General features: G+C 41.1%; 1 protein-coding gene across 2 annotated transcripts; it reads left to right on the top strand.

Annotated features, from left to right (window-relative positions):
- Nucleotides 1-419: 419 nt before the first annotated feature.
- Nucleotides 420-24780, top strand: itgb1a (integrin, beta 1a). Of its 2 annotated transcripts, XM_085362618.1 has the most exons (17): nucleotides 420-736; nucleotides 16075-16141; nucleotides 16502-16587; nucleotides 17019-17250; nucleotides 17343-17513; nucleotides 17868-18106; nucleotides 18351-18506; nucleotides 18599-18694; nucleotides 19073-19162; nucleotides 19416-19556; nucleotides 19670-19872; nucleotides 19988-20226; nucleotides 20330-20552; nucleotides 21252-21484; nucleotides 21688-21854; nucleotides 23213-23290; nucleotides 23681-23745. In XM_085362618.1, exons 2-16 carry the CDS (start codon nucleotides 16075-16077, stop codon nucleotides 23288-23290), a joined length of 2421 nt encoding a protein of 806 aa, XP_085218744.1. In that variant the 5' UTR covers nucleotides 420-736; the 3' UTR covers nucleotides 23681-23745. The 2 variants fall into 2 exon arrangements, with proteins under 2 accessions (XP_085218744.1, XP_085218745.1); XM_085362619.1 differs by lacking the exon at nucleotides 23213-23290 and having other exon boundaries at nucleotides 23681-24780.
- The last annotated feature ends 40 nt before the right edge of the window (nucleotides 24781-24820 follow it).

Below are 24820 nucleotides of genomic sequence, written 5' to 3'. Positions count from 1 at the left end.
CTGTATCTTAGAAAGTACTAAGATACAGTACTAAGAAGGTCTAGATTTTACCCCAGATATTACAAAAATTTTAACCCCATATAAACAAAAAAAGAAAGAAAAGAAAATTAAAGACTTCTACCACCGTCTTTGTTTTTTGGAATTCCCCATTAATCTCCATTTACCAGAGAATTCTTACTCTTCTGTAAAGCTTTCGTCCTTCTCGAAAGGGGCTATAAAAATCTTTAACTTAAAAGTTATTGAAATTTTTTCCTATTTTTGTTATATATACAATTATAAAATATAAAGATAATAAACAAAAAAATAAAAAGATTTGAATTTGATTTTATGTTGAAGGAGCTGTAACCGGAAACGCTCGGTGTGCCATTGTCCGCGATGCTGCTGCATTTTTTATTTATTTTTTTTAGGAACAGCGGCGGAGGACTGAGGATTTCACTCTTCGCTCGTCCCCTTCATTTAGTCCGCGGTAAAGAGGTCCGCCCAGGCAGTGTGCGGATACTGTCTCCCTCTCCAACTACCGAATATTTGGTTTTAAACATATATACTGCCGACATATTTCTCTGCAGAGAGGAATGAGCAGCAGGATAAATCTCCAGTGACTTTTCGGAGGAGAGAGTGGTCCCCGGTGCCAGCAGGGCAGATAGTTGCTGTCTGCCTGTGCCGCTGCTGCGGGCAGAGGACTACAAACGCTAGCTTACTTCTGCTTATGTCTCCTGTATGAAATAACAGCGCCAAGGTAAACTTCATTCGTTCATTTATTTCCTCTTTTTTCTTCTTTTTTCTTTATTTTTATAAACGTAACCAGCCCGGTTAAGTTTATACTGTCACTGTTACATTTTAATGGCAGGTATATAAAGTTTGTAACATTTTATTATTTTTCTCATCGCCCACGTTTTTTTTCACTGATACTTGAACCCGTTTGCAATAATCTAATCACGGGCATTGTGTTGTGGTTTAATTTGACATGACAGACATGCAGATTTAAAATGTAAAGATTCTGGCTGTTTATGGGGCATAGTTGTGGTTACTGGCCATGTGTCAGTGTGTTACATTGTCATTAATAGTCAAACTGAAGTGTACTAATGTGTTCGGTGTTGTGCCAGAAATCTGATCGTCAAAAAGTGATTTCCGGTATTTGCAAAAAAGTGATTAAATAATATTAAAATTAGATAGATGAGTTGTTGGCCTATGATATGCAAAACATGTGCCAAATGTATAATAATAGATGATATCATAATAAATGATATCATCTTCAGACACAAACAACATTCCTGTCACAAGGTAGAACATGCAATCAGTTTTTGGCAAAGTGACTAAAATGTATTCTTTATTTATCTAGTTAAAAAGTATCGTTGGCATTAAAAATGGCTTTTTAAAGAGAATTTGCAACAAATAAAACATAATAGTTCTACAAAGATATTTTAAGTGGCCACAAAGGTCTGAATTAGTTATAATGTAGGTACAATGTCACATAAAGTCATAACTTCCAAAACATTAATTTATTTATTTTATATAGAACCACTTTGTAAATACTGTTGACCTCAGTCTATTTACCAATATACGCAAAAAAACAAACAAACTGCTAAAAACCTAAAAACAGAGCTATAAGACTTTATAAGTGTTTACTGTCTGCTGCTTGTTGTTGCCCATGCAGTGCGTGATTGATAGGCTGAACAACTTCCATTTATTGAGTAACCCCCCAACCCCCCAGTCATTTAAAGGAGAGCTGGAGAGTGAAGGCCTTGTAAATAATATAGCCCACTGCACTGAAACCACCACTAGGTAAAGATCCTAGAAGTTTAATCAGGAAAATGGAGGCAGGAAGAGAGACAAGGATGGAGGGAGTTTGGAGGGGGGAGGGGGTAGAAGGCAATATGAAGGAGGGTGATGGGGCTGGAGGAAGGACAGTAAGGACATGGGGGAGGAATGCTAACTGAGGAGGAGGGTAAATGTAGGACAATGAGGGGAGTTGTAGCCAGTAGCCACCAGCTGAATAGATGTGACCTCAGGTTCCCTGGGGAGCAGCTGCTGGGGGGTGGGGGTGGGGGGCTCCCAGCTGATTTATAATGCCACTTAGACTCAGAGCCACACCCAGGCGTTTCTTCTGGATGTGTGATGTTTCCCATGAACGTGAGTGCGTTTGTTTCTTTGTTGGGGAGTGGCACACACGTTATGTGCGAACTTGTTACACTGAGATAGATGCGATCAATGTGTGTGTTTGTGTTGCTCTGTGAGACATAAGTGATGAATGTGTACAATTGCCCCCTGCGAGACATGCTTTGTGCCGTAGGGGAACATTTCAAGCGGAAAGATGTAACGTGGCACAAATAATTGCCTTTTAAAGCCATTCACCTCAATTGCCTGCACACGTGCCCATCCTACCTTGAGTTTGAAAGCGGGTCAACAACCTGATGAGCTCTGAAACAGCGAGACATTCACATGCGATCAGCCAGCACCAACCTCAGCAGTCTTTTCTATAACAAGTGCTCTCCAACCTTATGAGATTTAAAAATCCTATAAGAGCAACAATTTCTAAACAATATAATCACTTTGATTTGTTGCCTTTACTGGGTGCCATTCTCTTAGCGCACAGTTTTTTGGCACAAATACATTTGTTCACTCATATTTTCACCACATTGAACGCCAGTGCACCTCTAGCCCCTTTTCTTCCCTGTTCTTTTTTTAGATGGGGTGCCTCCTCTTTCTAAAATCAGCCCCGGAAACACCAGGGAGGTATGAAGCGGTTAACACTGACCTCGGCTCTACAAGGTCTGCTGAGAAAATGAAGAATTTGTTCTGCTGGGAGTAAATGACAGCAGACATTTGCAGGGCTGTAAACTCTGTCATTCTTTGTTTATTATTGTGACAGCGTGAGTTTTTAACTGGAAGGCTCCGTGAGTTTGTGTAACTCACAAATAGAGGCAGTTTGTGTTTAGCAGGACAGAAAAATTACATGCGCTGTTTGCGCTGGGTTTCTTTGTCAGATAAGCAAATGTAAGGAAATGACAGGAAATGAGAGATGAGACAGCTATGGCGTGCAGTAAACATCCCCAACTGCACTCAAACTTGCAATTTTACAGCATTCCAAGTTTATTCCTTGTAATTTTAAAGAACATACTACGTCTTAGATTGCTGACATCTCACAGAGCAGCACGTTGGTACTTTAACTAATAATTGTTATTGACTGATCTGCAGGCATTTAACATGAGACTCTAAAGGTGTCATTTTAAATGTTAAAGCTCATGACAGTACAATTAGAACTGAACTGAACACCATTGCACGCTAGGAAAGTGTCTTCTCTATAAAAAAAAACAAAACATGGCACCACAGCTTTGGTTTGCAAATTTGAAGAAACAATAAGGCTTCTGGGACAGTGTCCTTTGAATAGATGAGACCAAAGCAGAGGTGTATGGCTGTAATGCAGAGCACCATGTGGCGAGAGCCAGTTTATCAGCACAAACACCTCATACCAACTATCAAGCATGGCCGTAAAGGAATGATGATTTGGGCTTGTTTTGCAGCTACAGCACTTGGGCACCTTGGAGTCATTGAGCTGACCATGAACGCCTATTTATAACATTTATAAGCATATTGCATTTTATAACTTTGGGGCCATCTGCCCAAAAACCAAAATTGAAATAAAACTGCGTCCTGAAACACGACAGTGCTTCCAAGAGTCTACAATAAAGTGACTGAGTGTTGCAGTGGCCCAGTCGAAGTCCAGACGTCAATCCAACTGAAATGCTGCAATGGGACCTAAAGAGAGCTGTGCATGAACAAATACCCGTAAACCTCAATAAACTGTAGCAACGTAGGAAAGAAGAGAGCACCACAGCGATGCCAGAGACTGGCAGAAAACAATTCTTTCAACTTACTGCTGCTGAAGGTACAAGCTATTGAATTGTGGGCTGTACTTCATTTTTATACAAGCCCTCTAAATTTTGGCTTAAAAATGTGTTAAATAAATAATGGCACAGTATAATATGTGAAGTCTTTGTATTTACCTAATTTTAAGACACACTGGAAGGGTTGCACCAGAAGTGTTATTGCTGTGCCAGATATGCAGAGCCACCCACTGTGATGATCCATTGTGAATAAGGAAGCAGCCAAAAGAAATGTTTAACATAAAACCTTAAAATTAAAAGAGAGTCTACTTTTTTCTACCACAACAGTAGGAGATATTTAGGGGGTGCATTCTATTACAATATAATACAGCGGGTAACATCTGTTAAATGTATTGTATACAGAGGTTTTTGCAGGCTCTTAGCTACAGTTATTAAATAGTTAAACTGCTGACATCACAATCTGTCTTCGTGCTCAAGTCCTCTTTTGAGCAATAATCTCTCCCCATGTGTCTGTCTAAATCACATGTATGCATGAACAAATAAAACAGGAACAATTTGAGCTGTGAAGTGTTTACTGCTCCAGTCTCTCCTGGAAGCAGAAGGGGAGGTCCTTCACTTTTAGTGTAAAGTATGAAGCTCTAATGAAAGACATCTGAGTGTCTTTAATGAGCTGTGGTTTCGAGCAGGCTCTCCATAGAAAAACAGTTGAGGTGTCCATGGGTGGCCTCATGCAGTGAAACCAAATGTCAAAGTTTCTTTATTACATGTGTCCGTCCACATATCTGTAAAAAAAACATGTAATGTCAGATTGCTGGTACTGTAGTTTCTTCCCTTTGAGTGTGTTCTCTTTGATTACCACCATGTAGTCTACATTCATAGCCTTGATTAAAATACCTAAACAGCGGCTGAATGTCCAGATGAACAGGATCAACAAAACTTTACTGTTTTTCAATCTGTCTGAGAGAATGACATCATCTGTGATTGAGTTACTACTGGACAACTGCCTCACTCTAGTATTGCAAGTAAGTCACTGACAATCAACTAGCTTCACACCTCCAGAACTAACATGCTGTTGTGTGAGTCCTTGATATCACCCAGCTGCTTCCCCAGAGAGGATCTCATGGTTATAGCCAGACATACTCAAGCACCACCTTCTTTGACTGCAGCTGGCAATGTTGGTCCTTTTTCTGTAACAAAGAGAATGTCAATCTCTTGGAATTGCTGCAATTGTCACATCTAGTGCATAGACCTGGAGAATTGACCTATTTCTAGTCAGCAGTTGCCCAGATTACTGACTCTACTGGAGAAATAATGTTTATTCCTGTCTCCATCCCAACAGACAATTCATTACTCATTTCACAGCTGCAAATATTTATGGGAGACTGCAGGCTGCTGTCAGCCCAGGTTCTGCTCTGATTTTTGTAGAATTAAAAAATGCTTCAGCTGTCAGTTAATTTCCAGTCGCTCCCTTTGGCTCCAGTGCTGCTGTTGTTTAAAGCAGTTTCCAAGTTTGTTTAGCTTCTTGCACAGTTCCGATTACAGTGATGGACTGGTTTAGGTTTAGATCAGACACGCTTCATTCAGAAAGTCAATAAGCTGCTGTTCTGGCAGATCACAACCATTTCACCTCTTTGTAGTAAAGTAGCCTTTTCCTGGCTCTCGCTTGTCATTAACTTTCTTTGTTCTCCTATTTCCCACTGAACATCCATATATGTCATGCCTGGCTGGTTTCCAGGCATATTGATGCAGGCTTCTTGTACGTTCTTTAGCTTCCTGTGTTTTAGAGCAGGAAGGACAGAGTCAGCAAAGACAGGGAGTTTGGAAGGGCTTATTGTACAGCTGCTCCCAGCTCCACAGACTGAGCCCAAGGCTCACACTGTCACAGCAAGATAACCCCACAAGATTTCCACAGCCATCCTACAGTTTAGACTGGTGGTTGGTAGTGGTAAAAACTGGACCCTCTTGCCTTGTCTCACTCTGCTTTTATAGCATTGCTGTAAATGGTAAAACAGATGGCTCCTTAAAACTAAACAAAGCTTGTCTTCTGTCAAACAAATCTGCCTTACTTCAACAGAAATTCTTTTTTCAAGAATGCTACAGAATAAAGTGTGTCGTTACTTCTACAGAAACAAGTATTAAATTGGTTATATGTTTGTAGGCTCGAGGGAGATTTATGATTAACTTTGTGTCAAACCAAAGAGAGATTGGAGAGGCCAGGCAGGGAGGACGAGTCCAAAATAACGTTAGCATTGCACAGCTATTTTCAACACAGGGATAGAGCCCTGAAAAGCGATATGGTCTTGGCCCTCCACCAACGGCTGTGGCTGGGTTTCGATTGTTTCTACTTAGCTACCACGCGAGGACGTGATGTGATGAGATACAAACCCAGTTTGATGTGCACTTTTCTTTTTAAGAAAAAAAGAAACCAGTCCTATGAAAGTGTTATAGATTATCTGAGTGGAAAAGTCCTTCAAATGCAGTATCCCTTCTCAGAAGTATATCTTTAGCCTCTGTCACACACAAGGAGAATGTTGGCAGGGCTCAAGAGAGCATGCGTGGCTAAGTGTTTTGTGTGAAAAGCTGCAGCAGAATTTTTAAGGCCAGCAACAGGCTCTCTGTCGAATCGCTGATAAAACTGTTTTTTAGGCTGTAGCTATTATCCTTATTACTCTATTAAACTATCACACTGTGCATAATTACAGGTCTCTCAGGGAAATATTCTGGAAAACTTTGACATTGCCTGAAACACTTTTTAACAGGATTCCTGATTAAGAAAACAACTAGACGGCTTCTACCGGTATTATGTAAATGAGCTATCACCTTTAATAGCTAAAATGTGAGCAGCTGTTGTTATATAATGGCACATCACTGCTTTAAGCGTCAGGAGTGACAGCACACTTTTTTTTAAAGGTGCTAGGGTTATAATGGCAAAAACAAATTCAAGGTTGGGTTTGCAGTGAAGCAGAAAGTGCATAAATACACATTTTTTCTTATTTACTCACTAAAGAAGATGCCTAAAATGCCACTGCCTGTAACTGTTAAGGTTTTTGAAATTATGTGCTCTCTATCTTATACAAATCACATTAGTGCATTTCACTAGCATTTAAAGCTAGCTAATTTGAATGGAATTCAGTGACTGTTGCTGATATATGGACTGCTTTTAGCTACAGAAAATAACTCTTTCAACGGCTTTGAATTAATAAGTAAAGGAACCTGACTTATACTTATAAGTCCGATACCAGCACTAATATCTGGTGATTTAAAAATCAGATATATCAGCTGATACTGTCTCACTTAGTGAGTATGATAATAAAGTTTAATATTGTTTTTAGGCACAATAGGTGGATTACTCATGTACTCTCTTCAGGCTCTGCCTGGCTCTGCTTGGATCAGATGCTGCTTGTCATTGTGTTTCAAATGTGCTCCCAACAGGGAAGCTGCAGAGACAAACTATGCAGCATCAATAACATGGTTGCAGGGTGTTTTTCTTCTCTGAATTTGAATCTCTTAATTTATAAATGTAGATAAGAAATTATTGTCAAATAGCTAATACTGGCCGTTATAGGTCAGGATCTTAGCAAATCTGCGCATCACTATTATGCCGCTACAGTTTTTATGTTACAGTTACTGGGTAATTGTTGCTTCTGTCAGTTTCCTAGTTGAATATTCAGTATGCATTTTATATTACATATTTTACCCATAATCAATGAAAAACTTGTTAGCCGCTCTTAGAACCCCTGGATCGTTTTCTCGCAATGGGAAAATAGAAATGGAAGCTGAATATTGACTGTATGTTTTTCAGACTAAAAATGGGAAAGAAAACTCACTGCTCATCCCGTCTCATGCCTTTCAGCCTCACTCTTCGGGCCAGTTATTTTTAGTGTTTTTTCCATTTCTGGAAGCTGTTTCTCTTGAGGAATCGCACAGAACTAACATGCTGATGTAACGTGGAAACTATGACATTTCTCAGCCGCTGTCACCTGGAGTGTTTTACTCTTTTCTTCTGTGCAAAAATTCACATCGACTACTAAATTGGATTGTCTGCACTTATCAATCCCCTTGAAACAAAGAAGCACCAAAAGATATTGTATTTTGTCTCATTAGTATTATTTAGCGCACAGAGGCCCTTTTAAGCCAAAAATTGGATGGTGAGTGGGAGCACTTTAAGTATCAGATCCTCGTGGTCTCAGAGGGCAGCCTGATTCATTACTTTTGAGAGGGTCCTCCGGATGATGGTGGGGGTGGATAGAGACACAGGCAGACACTGTTTGGTATTCTCCTTCAGTTCTGTCCGGCGGCTTGTACGTCTCAGAGCTCAGACATGTTCCCCACTCCGCTGTGTTTGAAGGGTATGTGGAGTCAAAGGGGCCACCGGCTTGGCTCCACTCACAGCGGAGGGAGTGAACTGAGCGATTGTGCCGGGGATATGAGGGAGGAGGGAGGCACTTGCGCTGCGCAAGGGAGTGCGTTAGGGAAATGAGGGAGAGAAAATGGGAGGGATGGGAGTATAGGATGCCAAAGATATGCCACAGGCAACTCTGGAAACTGAACACATGTTGAAATGCTGGAATTAAATATCAACTAAAAACTCCAAGCTATCAGTGTCTATGAAATGTATCAGTCTTAAGCTGTGAAGACCTGTTAAAAGTTACGTAATTGTCATTACCAATTAAAGTTAATGACAGTAAAAGTACAGTAAAAGTGCAAATGGAGGAGAGAGGATTAGGAGATACATGAGCAGAAGTAAAGTCTGTGGGATCCTTTCCTTTGGACTTGAGGCTACCCTTTTTCCTTTGAGCTGTGGACCGCCCTTTCCTGTTTTTCCTTCTTTTCCATTCCCTCTTTTCACAAACTTAGAAGAACAGCCTTTCTGAGGGAACCAAGCACCCAGCCTTTAGCCACAAAGAGAGCTGTGACTCTGAGCAGCAACCAGTTCTTTGCAGCTCCACTGTATGGTTTACCGTGTCTCCCTGTTTCTCTCCCTTGACTCCAGTGGTCATTATTCATGGCAGTGCTTGCTGAAGTAAGTAGTCCTAAGTACTTGCAAATGCAGCTCAGCTTGAAGGGAAGTAAATCCAGTCTTTTAAAGTAGCTCAATTAATTTCTGCACCACAGATTTTCACGCAGGGATTCACCCCCCACTCACCTCAAGCTAATATCTGTTAACGTGATGTAAAAAAGTCATAAACAATATGTGCAGATGAGAAAAGTCGTGGAAAAATGGAAAAAGTGGGTTTGTAATCGGGTTTAATCAGGAAAATTGAGGCAGGAAGAGAGACAAGGATGGAGGGAGTTTGTTTATGCATCGTGGGTGTCACAACAGCTCACATTTCCCCAAAGTGCAGTAACAGTGTTATGGGTTACTATCCTGGTCAGGCAATGTTCAGGCTCTCTGGAATGCCTCAGCCCGTTTTAGTCACGCACCACAGCGTCTGCCATACATCACTTTCTCTTGCCAACTGATAGAGCCTTCAGAAGCCTACGAAACGCTGGGCTGCCACTAGTCACAGTTCAGGTGTGTGTGAAGAGTTAAATTTCCATGTATGTATGCAGACGTCTGAGTGGGGGAGAGACAGGGAGTTAAAGTAACTGCTCTTTCTGCTGTAGTCAGGGAATTTATCTATATTACCCTTTCCATCTACTCACACATTAAAGCACACACATGTCATTACATTTGTTACGTAATAACACATTACCAAGTTTGATTCATATATTTTTCATAGTAAAAATTACCAGGTTGTTTGTGAAAGCATACTTCTAGGTGTACGGTCTTTTCGAACCTCATGAATTTTGCAAAGTTAGCGCAAAGAGAATTATAGATGATAACGTGTTCTTAGCATTAGTTTGCATGTTCATAAAATCCTGGTTCCAGCATCCTGGTGCCTGGAACCAGTTCTCCCACACACCAGTGCAGGATAACGACAGTGTGTTAAAAGCCTGGTTTCCTAGGAACTTATAAATAATAATATGTGCTGCCGTTTATTTGCACAGCTTCTGTCCTTGTGGGTATGCTTTTTACATTTCACCATATCCAAACATGTCTGAGTGAATAGTAATAGTAATTCTCAAGCAATTTTATTAATTACAAAAATATGATTTGGTTTCTTCTTACAGCCTAACTGTGTTTCTCATCCTGTAGCAGCACCTGACAGATATAAGATTTTTAAGACCAATATCAATATGTTGTGATTTAAAAATCTGATATTCAGATATCCTAGGGGGGATGAATTTAAAATAAAAAAGAATGCTTGGACACTACTAGCATAATGGACAAGTTTTTTGACGGGGCTCCAAGACAAATGCAAAGCAGAGGTTGAAACAGTATCCCATGGTTGTCTATGTTTTTAAACCCATTTTGCACGGAGAGACATTTTTTGAAAAGAGGTAGTGGTTTTACACATACACCCATATGGGTGTGTGTAAAACTACAATCTCTTTCAAAAAACAGAAAAAACAACCATTATTTTACGCTTGGAGGATGTGTTTTTGCAGGGGGAGTGGGGGGGGGGCATTTTATTGTAAAACAAAGGGGGGGCCTAACAAAAAAAGTTTGGGAACCACCGCGCTAACATTATACCAGCTAATGTTAGCTGTGACCTAGAAATCACATTTTCCCTTTCATAAACAATTTCAGTTTGTTTGAGTTTTGTCCGAAAGTGTCTGAAACCAACAATATAATTTCTACTTCAAAGACAGTTTCAGTAACACTGGCTTACTGACAGGAAAAGTTCATGATATCCTCAAGAATGCACCTCAGTATCTCAGAGCCATTGCAGGGGGGGCGCGGTATGAAAAGGGGAAAAAAAACGCTTGGACACTGCTAAGCCAAAGACTAGAAGCATGTCTTGGTGAAGCATATCTTCCCTTTGGTTTCACCTACACAAGTGCCAAGGTAGGTCTCCCCTGCATAATTGGGTCTCCCTTTATCGGAGCATGCGCTGGGCTGTTGAAATCACGGACAAACAGTATCCCACATTCTTGATTTTTAGTTCACAAACACTTGTTGTAATGACTAACTACTCCTGACATTTTGGAGATGTTAGCTCTTTATACAGTAAAGTTACGGTGGGATACAAATAATATCAGGCTGATCCTGCCACGATTTGTTCCCCCTGTCTAAGGCTATGTTCACACTGCAGGCAAAAGCGCATCAAATCCGATTTTTTTGACCCTATGCGACCCATATCCGATCATGGTGTGACAGTGTGAACAGCACAAATCCGATATTTTCAAATCCGATCTGGGTCACTTTCATATGTGGTCCTGAATCCGATACATATCCGATGTTTTAGAAAGCGACTGCTGTTTGAACGGTCATGTCGCATTAAATCCGTCTTTTACGTCACTGACACAAGACCGATGGAAATTATCAGCGCTGGAGAAGACATCACGAACGCTTCCTGGCCATCCAGTGTAGATGTAAGTGAAACTGTTGGGAAGACAACGCTGGAGAAACGTGAACATTTTATTTGTACTGTATAATCTGCAGATTCTGACAGAAATCTGCAACTATCCTTTGAAGCACCGCTCCTCTCTAAAACAGCAATAAGGATCATTATTAGGTGGTGGGAGGTTTGGAATCTTCTCTAACCCCTGTTCTCTGCGGCCTGCTGGAGCGGGGGGGCTAGGAGGAGGAGTTGGCCGTCCGACTGCGGTCTGGAGTGTGGGGCCTCCCTGCTGCTGCGGAGTCGGGGCAGTCTGCCTCTCCCCACCGCAGGGAAAAGGGTAACACCACCTGGGTCTGGGTGCAGTTACCCCCTCCAGGGGCAAGGGTACCTAGACCTGGTTCTTAGAGTACGCTTGGGGAGTGTGATCGTGTGTACAGCGTCTCTTTATGTTTGTCTCCACGTTGGTTGAGTGTGGAGTAAGTGCACATGAGAGCATGAGGGTGGGAATGGATGTTTGTATCTGTGTGTGCCTGTATGTCTGTGTCTATATGTCAGGTTGGGTATCAGACGCCACCTCTCTGGGGACATCTCAGGCCCTCCAAGGTTTGGAGGCCTATCTCCCCCCACCACCACTTCCCCTGCCAGTGGCGGACTCCCTCAGGTGTCGGTGCGTTGGTGGTTCTTTGTGTCTGGGGATGGGCGTCCAGGTACACACCGGCTCACTCCTTGGCGGCCGCTTATCGGGGCCTGGAGCCTGGGGCTCGCTCGGGCCACTTCGGAGGTGGGGTGCCCCCGGCCTCTCGGCCTGGGGCTCGGTCACTCAGGCACGGCTGGCTGCCGGCGGAGCTCACGGGCGCGTCACTGCAACCCCCCCTGGCTTCTGCTCCGCGGCTGCTGAGTGAGCCCTCATCTGGGACTCTCCTCAGCTCTTTCTGGGACAGTGGCGCGGCTGCCCCTCTGTTGGTCTTTCTTGGTCTCTTGTGTTCTGGGGGCCTCTGGATGTCTGGAGTTTTGATCTCCTCCATACCTGCTTCATGCCCTGGAGGACGGGGCTGTGGCCCCCCCACACCCTCTAGCAGATCATTACATGAAGGAACCTTTTAAAAAACAAAAAACAAGCGCGTCCATGCTCACAGGTGTACACACAGGTGATCACACCCACAAACTACACCCTTTTTGGCTCCTACCTCAAAGCACACTGTGTTCTGTTGATCTTATGTGCTGCACAATAATGTTTAACATTTAGTATTTACTGTCATATTCCCATATATCATCGTGATGTTGTTTATTCTATTACTCTTGTTCTCTTCTGCTTGTTTTCTTTTTTCTTTCTCAACAGGTGATCCAGGTGATTGATATATGCATTTTTTTTCTGCTCATTCTGTTGGTTTTTGTCTTTTGCCCTTCTCCCCCGTCCCTCTTCTCAGCTGTTTCTCTTTCCCTCTTTCTTTCTCCCCTTCTTTCCCCCAGTCAAGTCTGTCCCGTATTCAGCAAGTGAAAATAAAATAAACAATAAAAGGTGAATCAAATGGACCATTATGGCAAGGCTGGGATGGTCAATTTGGTAAAGTAAATCCGTTGGGCATCTTTCTTTGCCTTTAGACAATAATTCTGATGGCAAAAGAGCCAAACGGGACAGGCAAAAGAAAAAAAAAAGGATCATTATTAGGTTATCTACATTATTATGTAAATAACAAAATAACTTAAAGCAAAAATTGGGAAACGTGAAGTCCGAAGTCTTTATATTAAGGGCCATCAGTCAAACAATATTGTTTGCTCTGGGTCTAAACAGAGCGCGTTGTGTGTGACGCCTTCTTTTGCGCATGCGGGCCGCTTTGAGCGTTCACACTAGAGCGCGTTTGCTGTCGCATTTTATTTGTAGTGTGAACGAGCAGACAAAAAAATCGGATTTGATCAAAAAATCGGAATTGAGCATTAAGACCTGCAGTGTGAACGTAGCCTAAATCACGGACAAACAGTATCTCACAGTTGTTTATGTTTTTAAACCCATTTTGCACAGAGAGGCATTTTTTGAAAAGTGTATTGATAGCAATGTTGAATATTATTATTACACAGGAAAAAAAAACAACTACACGTAAAATAATCACACCGTGACGCCTCTGCCTTTCTAAATGGAGGGACAGTAACTGCGTGTGTGTATGTAAGCCTGTAAAAACTGAAGATAGATTAACATTTTGTCTCTATCTGCTATTCTGCAATTCATCTCATGTAAACAATAACGTGGCGCACAGTGTGATGTGAAAAAAGGCACATACCTTTGACGTTGTGTGACGAACTCTGTATTCCTCGTCCACACGTAAACGCAAGGAAGGAGTTTTAAAAAATCTCAGTTTTCGGTGATTCGAAACGCCGTTTACGTGTGGACGAAACAGCTGCATTTTCAAAAATACCTGTGTAGGTGTGGACGCAGCATAAAAGAGTTAGTAGTTTATTTTATTACTACCTGTAATTTATTGCAGATTACTTGTATTTGCTTAATTGCTTACTAAATGTTTGAGGTGTGAAATAAACCGCAATGGAGCAAAATATGGGTGTGTGTGGTTGGAGGATGTGTTTGTGCGTGCGCGCGCGGGGGGGCATCTTGGCTGCTTTCAGACCCATGAAACATAAGCATTTCCCCAAAAATTGTTGTGTAGTTTTTTGTTTTCTTATATTTACTCTGCTCAACTCTGCTTGGATCAGCTGACTGCCAGCAAGAAAAGTAAAGAGTAGTTGAAGGGTGTCTCTCCCATTTCTTTACCTGTTAAATTTTCATTTATCAGCAGTTACGCATGCAGACACCAATAGACCAGATGGCTAATATCAGCTGATAAATTGGTCTGATTGCATTCTACGCTGAATTTTATCATTTATGAATTGCATAAACTGCATTTCTGAAATGCAAACAGACAGATTACAGTTGAGTTTAAACATTCATGCTTATATAATAAACAACTTTCCACCAAGTATGTCCTACCTTATCAGTGGTGGGTTTTTGCTTTCGAAGTAATCGTTTTTCTACCTTTTTATTTTACTAAAACATATAACAGTGTGTGAGGAAAAGCACCTGGAAATATTGACAAGTTATTTAGTTGATTTAGAAGTCTGGGAAGTCTGACGTTTCTGGATGACCTGTTCCTGAACCTTCCTTGGGCTGCTCTCAGTCTTCAGCTCTATATCCTACTGTAGTTATTTACTAAGCATTCCTCTGTACAGCTGCAAAGCTTCATGGGATTGAAGACAGCATGGTTATTTTTCTAACTTGACACCTGAAAAGAGTCTTATTGCCATTGTTTTTATTTGACTGCAAACAAGAAACATACACAGAAATATCATGTTTGTGAACCTCTTTGATTTTAAGATCAGGATTTTCACCTGAGTCACTTCTTTATCCTGTATACTGACTACACATAAACCAATCATTCGCAACATTTAAAGCTGGGTCATAGATCTGTATTCTACCATAGAAGATGCTATGGGATCTTTTTATTCTATTAAATGTCCAGCTCCAACACCAACTAGAACATGCTGCCCATGCCCAGCAGTGCCGAGCCAGCTGATCTAATCTGGGGGGCTGTAGACAGGCCGTCTGTCCCTCTGTGTCTGGATAAATGCACACACACATTCACACAAGTGCTTAGGAATGCATCAGTCAACACAGTGAACACTGAACATCAGAGCTTCCTTTAGCACAGTGTGAGGGAATGCAGTCTTTTATTGCAGCCTCCATGAATAGCCAGCAGCAGCCAGTAGTCTAAATAAGTTAAAATCAAAGTTTTGTGACTTTACCGCTGTCTGTCTGTCAGTCTCTAATTTGGATCCTTGACCTGTAGTGTGGTAGACTTCTATATTCTGAGAATATTTTAGCAATGACTCACCATCAGTTTGTGTTTTATGGTCAGATGGAGTGTTGGGTATACCTTCCACATGTTTTAGATTCAACATGATCTGATCCTTTGCTGGCTGGTGGTTGGTTGACAGTTCTGTCGAGGAGCTTTCTCAGCTGCGGCTGAGTAGGTCTGCCAGTAAGAGGTGCTGCGAATCTTAAAGAATGCCAGCACAAACTATATCTTAATATAATCATCGGTTATGCAGAATTTATAGTGACACAGAGGCATAAAAACGAAACACTGTGAAAACAGTAAAAAAAAAAACATAAAACGTAAAATACATAAAAATAAAGCCTGTAAACTCGAACTCAGCTGTTTTTAGCTAGGCTATGAGCTCGTGCCTACTTATTTGGGCATTAGCATGTTTGTTGCTAAAATAAGTTGTTGAGCATTTTAGCAGCTTTGAGCTATCTGTGATAAAATATGTCCACACACAGCAACTAGCCAACCAAATGGCCTGCAGTCAGACAGGGATCAATGTACACGACGACAGAGGGGATGACTCTAGGGAGCTGATGCTATTTACAGTAAAAGGAATTGTGGGAGAGAAATAAATAATAGGTACAGTCCAAGCTAAGGATGAGTTGATGTAATCTTGTGTGTGTGCGTGAGTGAAAGTGGTTTGATTTAAATGAGCGGCCTGTTACCCTATGACCATCTGAGAATAGCCAAGCACGCTATAACAGGATAATTTATTACCTCCAATTATAACCAAGCTATTTGCAGGTTTAATCTCTCATCTCTTGGACACTCGTTCTCACTCTTGTGGACCTTTTTATCCGTGGATATTATTAATTCAGACACTCAGGCCACCAAGCACACCAGATCCTGTTATTGGAAATAAAGGCACAGTCAAAATGGCATTGTGCTTTTCAAAACAGCAGTCGCTCTGTTTATGTCAAGACCAGAACACCTTGATGTATATATTTTTTCCCCTTGTGTGTTTTTCAGATGGACCTGAAGGTGATCTTGATATCTCTGTTGTTAGGAGTCTTTTGCTACTGTAATCCTCAGAAAGGTAAGATTTTCCTCTTGATATTTCCGTAGCATCCTTCATGTGTCCCAATTATATCATTTTGTTGATGTCAGCTCGTATAGTAAACATGCAGTTTATTTTGATGAGTCCCACTGTGGCGAGGGAGGGTTAATGATGTTGCTGAGCAGAGCTCCACTTCAGCATCAGGGCATAGAGGATAATGGAAAAAATGGAATTATCCGTCTCTGTCTCCCATTACCATTGAGACGCGGAGTGTTGCAGAGGAACCGATTTGTAAGCGCGCAGGCGGGGGCTTAACAGGACTGCTTATTTTGCAGCGACTGCGCTATACCTCTCCTCCCTCTGACTCTGCTCTCTCTTCTCTCTTTGTTTTCCATCTAGAGGGGAACGAGTGCATCAGTGCCAATGCCAAACACTGTGGGGAATGCATCCAGGCTGGAGCCAAATGTGGCTGGTGTGAACAGGAAGTACGTGAACTGAAGTGGTCAGCTGTTTTCACTGCTGCGGAAGTGAAAACAGCTGTTAAGCCTAACATTATGTTTTATGTTAGGCTTATACTCTTTGTTATCTTTGAAACATCGATAGATTCGTCAATTCCCAAAGAGAAGGGTGGCATTTTTAGCAATCTTTTATATCAATGATATACAGAGGAGCAAGAAGCCAGTATTTTACACTCATCCAATTTACAAAGACTGCTCCTACCTAGGAGCGCAGGGTAGGCTGTAGTCTGTTATACTTTTCTAGTCTCCACTCTCTCTCTCCAAAGTGATCATTTGGCTTGTTGTACATTGTAGAACATCCTTGTTTACACATAACAAAGATGCCTACATATGAACAGATTTTAACTTGTTAAACTGACAGACTGCTCCTTTAATTCTCTCTGTGCTGCTGCTCTTAGAACTTCCTGAAACAGGGTGAAGCCTTGTCAACCCGTTGTGATGAGGTAGAGTCTTTAAAAGACAGGGGTTGTAATGATTCGCAAATTCAGAATCCAACCGGCAAGAAGTGGATCATCACAAACAAGCGTGTGACCAATCGCAAAAAGGTTACTGGGGTCGAAACCAATAAACCAAAGCCAGAGGAAATCACTCAGATCCAGCCCCAGAAACTCAGACTCAACCTTCGATCTGGTGAGAACACATTTTATACTGTTACTGGAAGTGCATCCAGGCTGGAGCAACCTCAGTTTTATTTAAACTTTAAATGTGATCTCTTTATGTAGGTCAGCCCCAGTCTTTTGACTTGAAGTTCAAACGAGCTGAAGATTATCCCATTGACCTGTACTACTTGATGGACCTGTCCTACTCAATGAAGGATGATCTGGAGAATGTCAAGAACCTGGGAACCAGTCTCATGTTGGAGATGAAAAAGATCACCAGTGACTTTCATATAGGTGGGGATTATCAATAACACCTGTTTAATTTTCTCACTATAAAATGTAATTACACAAGTAAAGAAAGACTTTTATAACTGCACAAATATACATTTGTAGCCCCCCTCAAAATTATAAAAATAAATAGATAGACAGTTTAGAGGTATACTCTTAAAGCAATTTTGAGGTTGGATGAAGTTCTTTTCAATTCAATTCAATTCTCATTTAAAAACAAGCAAAAAAACAAACAACTAATCATATGCAGGATTAAAAGATAATCAGGCCGTTGTGCCTCACACCTAACCCCACAGTTACAGACATACGCATTGTCAAAGCAAACATCTAGTTTAGTTTAGTTTAAAATTTATTTTGCAGGTTTTGGTTCGTTTGTGGAGAAGACGGTCATGCCTTACATCAGCACCACTCCATCCAAGCTGCTAAACCCATGCACAGGGGACCAGAACTGCACCAGCCCCTTCAGCTACAAGAATGTCTTGAGTCTGACCAGTGACGGCAATATGTTCAACTCTCTGGTGGGCAAGCAGCAAATCTCAGGAAACCTGGACTCTCCAGAGGGGGGCTTTGACGCCATCATGCAAGTGGCTGTTTGCGGGGTAAGCATCAAGAAAAGGAAAGTGATCCTGTGGGAAATTTTCACTCTCAAGTAATTTTCCAGTCATTATGGGGCTTGCTTGGAGGGATATAGTGCCAGTAAAAGTGTTTAGATGTAGTGTCAAAAAGGTATTTTATGAGTGCTTGGTGTTTACAAGGAGATTTGTGGATGTAGTCAAAAGTTCATGTGTCACATATTAAGCTGTTCTGGTAATTACTTAATATATTTTCTTTTTTATTTATCAGAAGGAAATTGGCTGGAGGAATGTTACGCGTCTGCTGGTGTTCTCCACTGATGCCGGTTTCCACTTTGCTGGAGATGGCAAACTGGGAGGCATTGTACTGCCTAATGATGGAAAATGTCACTTGGAGGACAATGTGTACACAATGAGCCACTATTATGTAAGTAGTTCCTTTGTGCTTTGGTTGTTTTGTACAGGTTAGCTGTGTTGATTTTGTAAATATGGCTTTTTCTCTTCCTTGGTCTTTTTAAGGATTATCCCTCAATTGCTCACCTGGTCCAGAAGCTAAGCGACAACAACATTCAGACTATCTTTGCAGTCACAGAGGAGTTTCAGCCTGTGTACCAAGTTAGTTCTTCTTCTTGTTATCCCTGTGATACTCATTCACGTCTTTCTTCATTGTCATTTTTTAAGCATGCATGTGTTTGTCCAGTGCAACAAAAACATCTGCAAAAAGCTTAGCCATCTGCTAAGTTAAGACTACCATCCCCTTGAAGTTCTCATTATTTCTTGCTAACAAGCTGTTGCTTTTTAGGTCCACCTTTCGAAGTGTGAACACCCATCAAAGCAATAGTTGAAATTTGTGTGATCAGAATCTGCAATAAAATGGTTAAAATATTATTTTGTGGGCTGTAGTGTAAGTTGAAACAACTTGTGTCTCTTTCTGAGGCCACGAGATTAATAGAGTTCTGAAGTTTTGCTCTGAACATGCCTCTTCCTCCACAGGAACTGAAAAATCTGATACCAAAGTCTGCAGTGGGTACACTGTCTGCCAACTCCAGCAATGTAATCAACCTCATCATAGACGCTTACAATGTAAGTACATTGTTGAGATTTTTTGCTGTTAGCATAATGTCATAAAACTTTGATCAAGTTATCATTTCCTCATATGAACTCTGTTAAAATCTTGTAGCGATTAGTGAGCTGGAACATTCCTTTTTTGTACTTGTATTCTCATTTAACCTACAGCCATGCCTTTGTGTGTTGTACTCTGTCAAAACAAAGCTACCAGATGAAATTCCAAAGCAGGAAAAAACCTTCATGTTGTTATGTTTTTGGTTTTTGGCAGTCTCTCTCATCTGAAGTTATTCTAGACAACAGCAAGCTCCCAGAGGGAGTGGAGATAGAATACAAATCACAGTGTAAGAACGGAGTGGTTAACGACAAGGACGATGGACGAAAGTGCTCCAATATCTCAATTGGAGATGAGGTGGGAAATACAGAATGACTTCTTGTTGTTGCAGTTCACAGTTCATATTTTCCATTTCAGTTTTCACACCATTCTTCTCTCATTTAGGCTTTCTTTCTTATTCCATTACTCAGGTCAACTTTAACATCACTGTGACATCTAAGGGCTGTCCAAATGAAGGCAAGAGTGAGACCATCAAGATAAAGCCCCTGGGATTCACAGAGGAGGTGGAGATTATCCTCAACTTCATCTGTGACTGTCAATGCCAGAATAACGATGTTGTTAAAAAAAGCGAAAAGTGCTCCTTAAATGGGACCTTTGAGTGTGGAGCGTGCAGGTAAGCCTTTAATTCAAAAGATATTTTGCTGAAAAATGCCATCGTTCACTTCTCGCCTTCGCATGTACTTGGACTTCTTTTAAAATGCATCACAACCTCCCCTTTATTGTCTCAGGTGTTTTGAAGGCCGTGTGGGTAGAAATTGCGAATGCAGCAGCAACGACATGGCTACAGACGACATGGATCAGACCTGCCGTAAAGACAACAGCACGGACATCTGCAGCAACAACGGAGAATGCGTGTGCGGCACATGCGAGTGCAAGAAGAGACCCAACCCAGAGGAAAGGTACAGCGGCCAGTTCTGCGAGTGTGACAACTTCAACTGTGATCGCTCTGAAAACAAACTGTGTGGAGGTGAGTGTGTCAATGTTACAGATTATATCTGTGGCTTCATTTAAGTGTTTAGGCCATTTACAGTATTTAATCACAATTTTCCTTTTTTAACTTTTTTCCTTAGGGAATGGACGATGTGTGTGCAGGGAGTGTATCTGCGACCCCATGTGGAGCGGTAGAGCCTGTGACTGTTCTCTGGACAACAGCACATGTTTGGCCACCAACAAGCAGATCTGTAACGGCAGAGGAAGATGTGAGTGTGGCGTTTGCAAGTGCACAGACCCCAAGTTCCAGGGTCCCACATGTGAAACCTGCCCTACCTGTCCAGGAGTCTGCGCTGAACACAAGTAAGTCTGATGTGTAGAAATAGTTCTGGTTTTGCATATATTTCATAGATGACAAGTTGTGTAAAATGTAAATAAAACCAGCATGCAATGATTTACAAACCCATATTTTATTTACTATAGAAAAGAAAAATATGTCTGATGTTTAAAAGAATATACTTATAAATCACAAGGCATCACAAGGTAATTAAAGGCTCAATTGGGAGTGCTGACAAGATACTGTAGTGATTGGTGCAGATATCTACAGCTTTACTACGGCTGTGAGTGCATGCTCACTGAAATTATTGCAAACCTCTACTGTGTGCATGCATTAAAATAATAGGTGATTGGCATGTGTGTTCCTGTTCAGCTGCTGAACACTTCTCTTTAAGTGTTTGCTCTCATAATGTCTCTGTACTATGCAAGTACATGTACGTAAATCAGCTTTGAGTAAAATCTGACTGCATATCCACTGCAAATAAGAACTTAGTAATAGCTGATCTGTCATATATTCATTGCTAATAATAACATGTCAACATATAACAAAAAAAATAACAAAAAAAAGAAAATTATCAAAAATCTAAATAAAATATAGAAATAAGGCTACGTTAACTGACTCCATGACAACAAGGAGGTAGATGGGCTGCTGCAGTTGTTTCTTTTTTGTTGTCACGTGGCAAATCTAACTGAGTGTTTACTAACAACACTCCTTGTCCTTTCCAGACTGTGTGTCCAGTGCCGGGCGTTTGGCACCGGTGAGAAGATGAAAACATGCAAAGAGGAGTGCAGCTACTTTAACCTGATTACAGTGAAGGACAGGAACAAGCTGCCGCAGCCCAATGACTACCCTTACCCCGTGATGCACTGCAAGGAGAGGGATGCCAATGACTGCTGGTTCTACTATACCTACGCTGTCAACGACACGGAAAGGGAAGTCCATGTGGTCGACAAGCTGGGTAAGGAGAGGGCTGGGCTCACTGGGAACAGGGTGTGGAAGGTTTCTGTTACAGAAAAAGCTAATTACAGGGGCCATGGTGGTTGGCTTACAAAAATAGAGCTTTTGTTTACTCACATATAGCTGTGTGATGGTATGTTACTCCCATGGTGTTATTGCTGCACTGCGATTTCAAGCTGCCTGCTGAACCCTGCTCTTTTTCAGACTGCCCCTCCGGTCCTGACATCATCCCCATTGTGGCCGGCGTGGTCGCAGGCATTGTCCTCATTGGCTTAGCCCTGCTGCTGATCTGGAAGCTGCTGATGATCATCCACGACAGAAGAGAGTTCGCCAAGTTTGAAAAGGAGAAGATGAACGCCAAATGGGACACGGTGAGTGCCTGGAACAGGAAGTGGCTCTGTGAAAGACGAGCAGGATAAATGTTTTTGATTGTTTTAGTTTTGGGTTTTTTGGATGAGGTTAGTAAGTTAAATGTGGAAAACAGGTGTCGGTTGGCTGCTCAGCAACAGCAGCCGCTGTCAGAGAATTAAGTTGCGAAGATCATTGTTGTTTTTTAGCAACGGACGAGATTTGCAGACTTTTCGAAATCATTATGAAGTATCTTGTTCTCACTCTCCACCGTCCCACAGCTGCACACACAGACTGTATTTGTTGCTTTTGAGCGGAGCTCAAAATAAAGAGGGAAAAATGTTGAAGACTGTGTGGACTTTTTTGGGAATGCTATGCACTCTGAGCATAGCTGGACTTTTTCTGGGGAGTAGCCACAACTCCTCCCCTCCCTGCTTCTTCCACATCATCTGCCAATATCTATATAACAAAAATCTGGATTTCAGCATAATTCCATGTGCAGTAATATTCCCCCATCTAGTGGCAGGAGTTTGTCAAACCTGCAGTGAATAATGGGGTTGATGGTGCAGATGTCTCTAATCAGCAGCAGTAAAGCTGCTCTGCATTTTGGGGTCTTTCTTATTCCCACAGGCAGCGTGGCCTAAAGCTCCACATCCCTGTAATATTGAAAAATAAGAGTGCATGTAATCCTGCTCCCTGACAAGATAAAAGGAAGACGTCTGTGTCAAATATCATACCCAGATGCTTTGTTTGATTTGTTTTTATCTTCATCCTATAATTTTTAGGTATCTATCATCAGTTATGATCTATATATATATATATATATATATATATATATATATATATATATATATATATATATATATATATATATATATATATATATAGTGTATATTGACATGATACAGTTGTATTTAAGCTGCAACAACACTTACATTCAGTACAGGTCTTTAGGTGCAATTGACAACGAAAATAAACATCACGGGTGCCCTTCATGTTTTTCTGTAAATGTTTTAATCTGATGGCAAGTTCTTTTTATCCTTTTATTTGAGAGGTGGGAAACTGCCAGACAGGGAGGGGAGGATTAAATGCTTCAGCACCTTCAGCACCTTCCGGTTAACCAAAAGCAAAAAGACAAGAAAGACTGCAAGTGAACAAGTGAATCATAGATGAGCTATGTTAGGAAAAATGCTTTGGTGGCTCATTGCTTAATAAGAGCTTCCAGCTAAATTCCTTCTATTTCACATGCTGTCTTTTCTTCTGTCACCGCACCTGATTCCTGCTTTTTCATTTTATCTCGCCTTTTGTATTTTTTTCTCTCCTGTACTGTCACTCTTTGTTTCCTCATTCATCTCTGCCCTGTGCTCATCTGCACCCATAGCAAGAGAACCCCATATACAAGAGTCCCATCAATCAGTTCCAGAACCCAAACTATGGACGTAAAGCTGCTGTTCTTTAAGTTTGTATTTCTTTTACTTTCCACTTGGTTTTCCCTGCACGGGCTGTTTATGTGTGTGCTGTGATCTCTCTCTCTCTCACCTGTCTTTTTAAAGACCTACAGACTCTGCAGCTACATTAAGAGTAGATTAATGAAGACTGCATGAACAGGCTGTGACAAGCAAAGTTGCTTGGTGATTTTTACCTTCTGGTGTTTAGTATGTGGTCACAAAAGCATGTCTGTTTGCAAAGTGTGATACAACAAAAACTGAAACTAAATTCTGTGAATATCCCAAGTTGTTGTATATTTAATCATAACCGGTGTTTTTGGAAGAATAACACACACACACACAAACATGCATGGTTTGATTGAGTTTTAGAATTTGACCAAATTTCAACTTTTCTTTTCCAGGGTGAAAATCCAATCTACAAAAGCGCCGTGACGACTGTGGTCAATCCCAAATATGAAGGCAAATGTTAGCTCCACAGTTCAGCTCTGCTATCAAGTATCCGACAGCCGCAGCCTTTACCGTAGCTTTGAGTTCTGACAGGAGCGTGCGGAGGAATTTATGTGCATTTTTTTTTCCTATTTGCTTTATCATTACAGTGTATACATTTGCCCACTGATTCAGTATTTTTACTAACACTTGATGATATGATTTTTATGCATTTGTTGTATTTTAGATGTACAGTATGTGTATATACTTTTAAGTTGCGTATTAGTTCTCCTGCCGCTGGACTGGTACGGGCAGAGGACTTGGCTTTTTTTTTAGCAACACAGCGTAGACGCCATGGATAATATAACACGTGCACAACACTCCTTCAGCTTCTGTCTGTCTCTACTCGTCTGACTCTGTCTGCACTGACCTCCTGTGAGTTTCTGTATGTTTGCTGACAGGGCCTGAGTTTAATATGTAAATTCTTGGCCATATCAGGACAGTATGCCGGTGTGTATATATCGAAAACAACTGCAATAGGAAGTACTGAGTAATGTTGAGCATTCGACTTAGATTAGGCTATTGCACAGTCTATTATACAGTATATATTATATTGAGTGCGGCGTAAGAACATCTAGTGATTCAAATATCATTAAAGGGAATGCATACCACTTGTTCAGATTTTGAAAATGTGGTGGTAATGAACAATCAATGGATTTTTATTACTATAAAATAAATTACTGCTTAACTAATGAGATATGATTGTATATGGTAAATGAAGTAACTTTGACACTCATTCTCAGGTCCTTTGCTGTCTTCTTTTCAAGTACACCAAACGCATGTCCTGTCAGTGAACTGGTGAAGTTGCCCATTTGATCCGATCGTGCTGGTTTGTTTTTGAGACTGTGAGGCTGAAACTGTCTTTGAAACGTCACATGAAGAACCTCTGAAATGTTTCCCAAACCCAAATGCCTCTGATACCACACTCAAGCCTTTTACAGTATTATTTTCAAAGTGCCTTTTATCTCAGTATCATGTTCTCCCACAGTGCTGTTTATGACTTATTTATTAAATAATGGACAAAAAAAAGTGTATTTTCTTTCTTTCAGGTGTTT

Source organism: Diplotaxodon limnothrissa, linkage group LG9 (genome assembly GCF_057381915.1).
Source record: "Diplotaxodon limnothrissa isolate DT_005_m linkage group LG9, D_limnothrissa_male_GT1.1, whole genome shotgun sequence".
NCBI classification, from domain to species: Eukaryota; Metazoa; Chordata; class Actinopteri; order Cichliformes; family Cichlidae; genus Diplotaxodon; species Diplotaxodon limnothrissa.
The sequence above is the reverse complement of the archived record's forward strand: the minus strand, read 5'-3'. Positions and strand labels throughout refer to the sequence as shown.

Excerpts from the sequence above, each read along its gene's own strand:
- itgb1a (XM_085362618.1), top strand. The coding sequence starts at position 16,075 with ATGGACCTGAAGGTGATCTTGATATCTCTGTTGTTAGGAGTCTTTTGC. Across the intron at positions 17,251-17,342 it reads CAGACTCAACCTTCGATCTG|GTCAGCCCCAGTCTTTTGAC; the intron begins GTGAGAACACAT and ends CTCTTTATGTAG. Across the intron at positions 19,557-19,669 it reads ATATCTCAATTGGAGATGAG|GTCAACTTTAACATCACTGT; the intron begins GTGGGAAATACA and ends TCCATTACTCAG.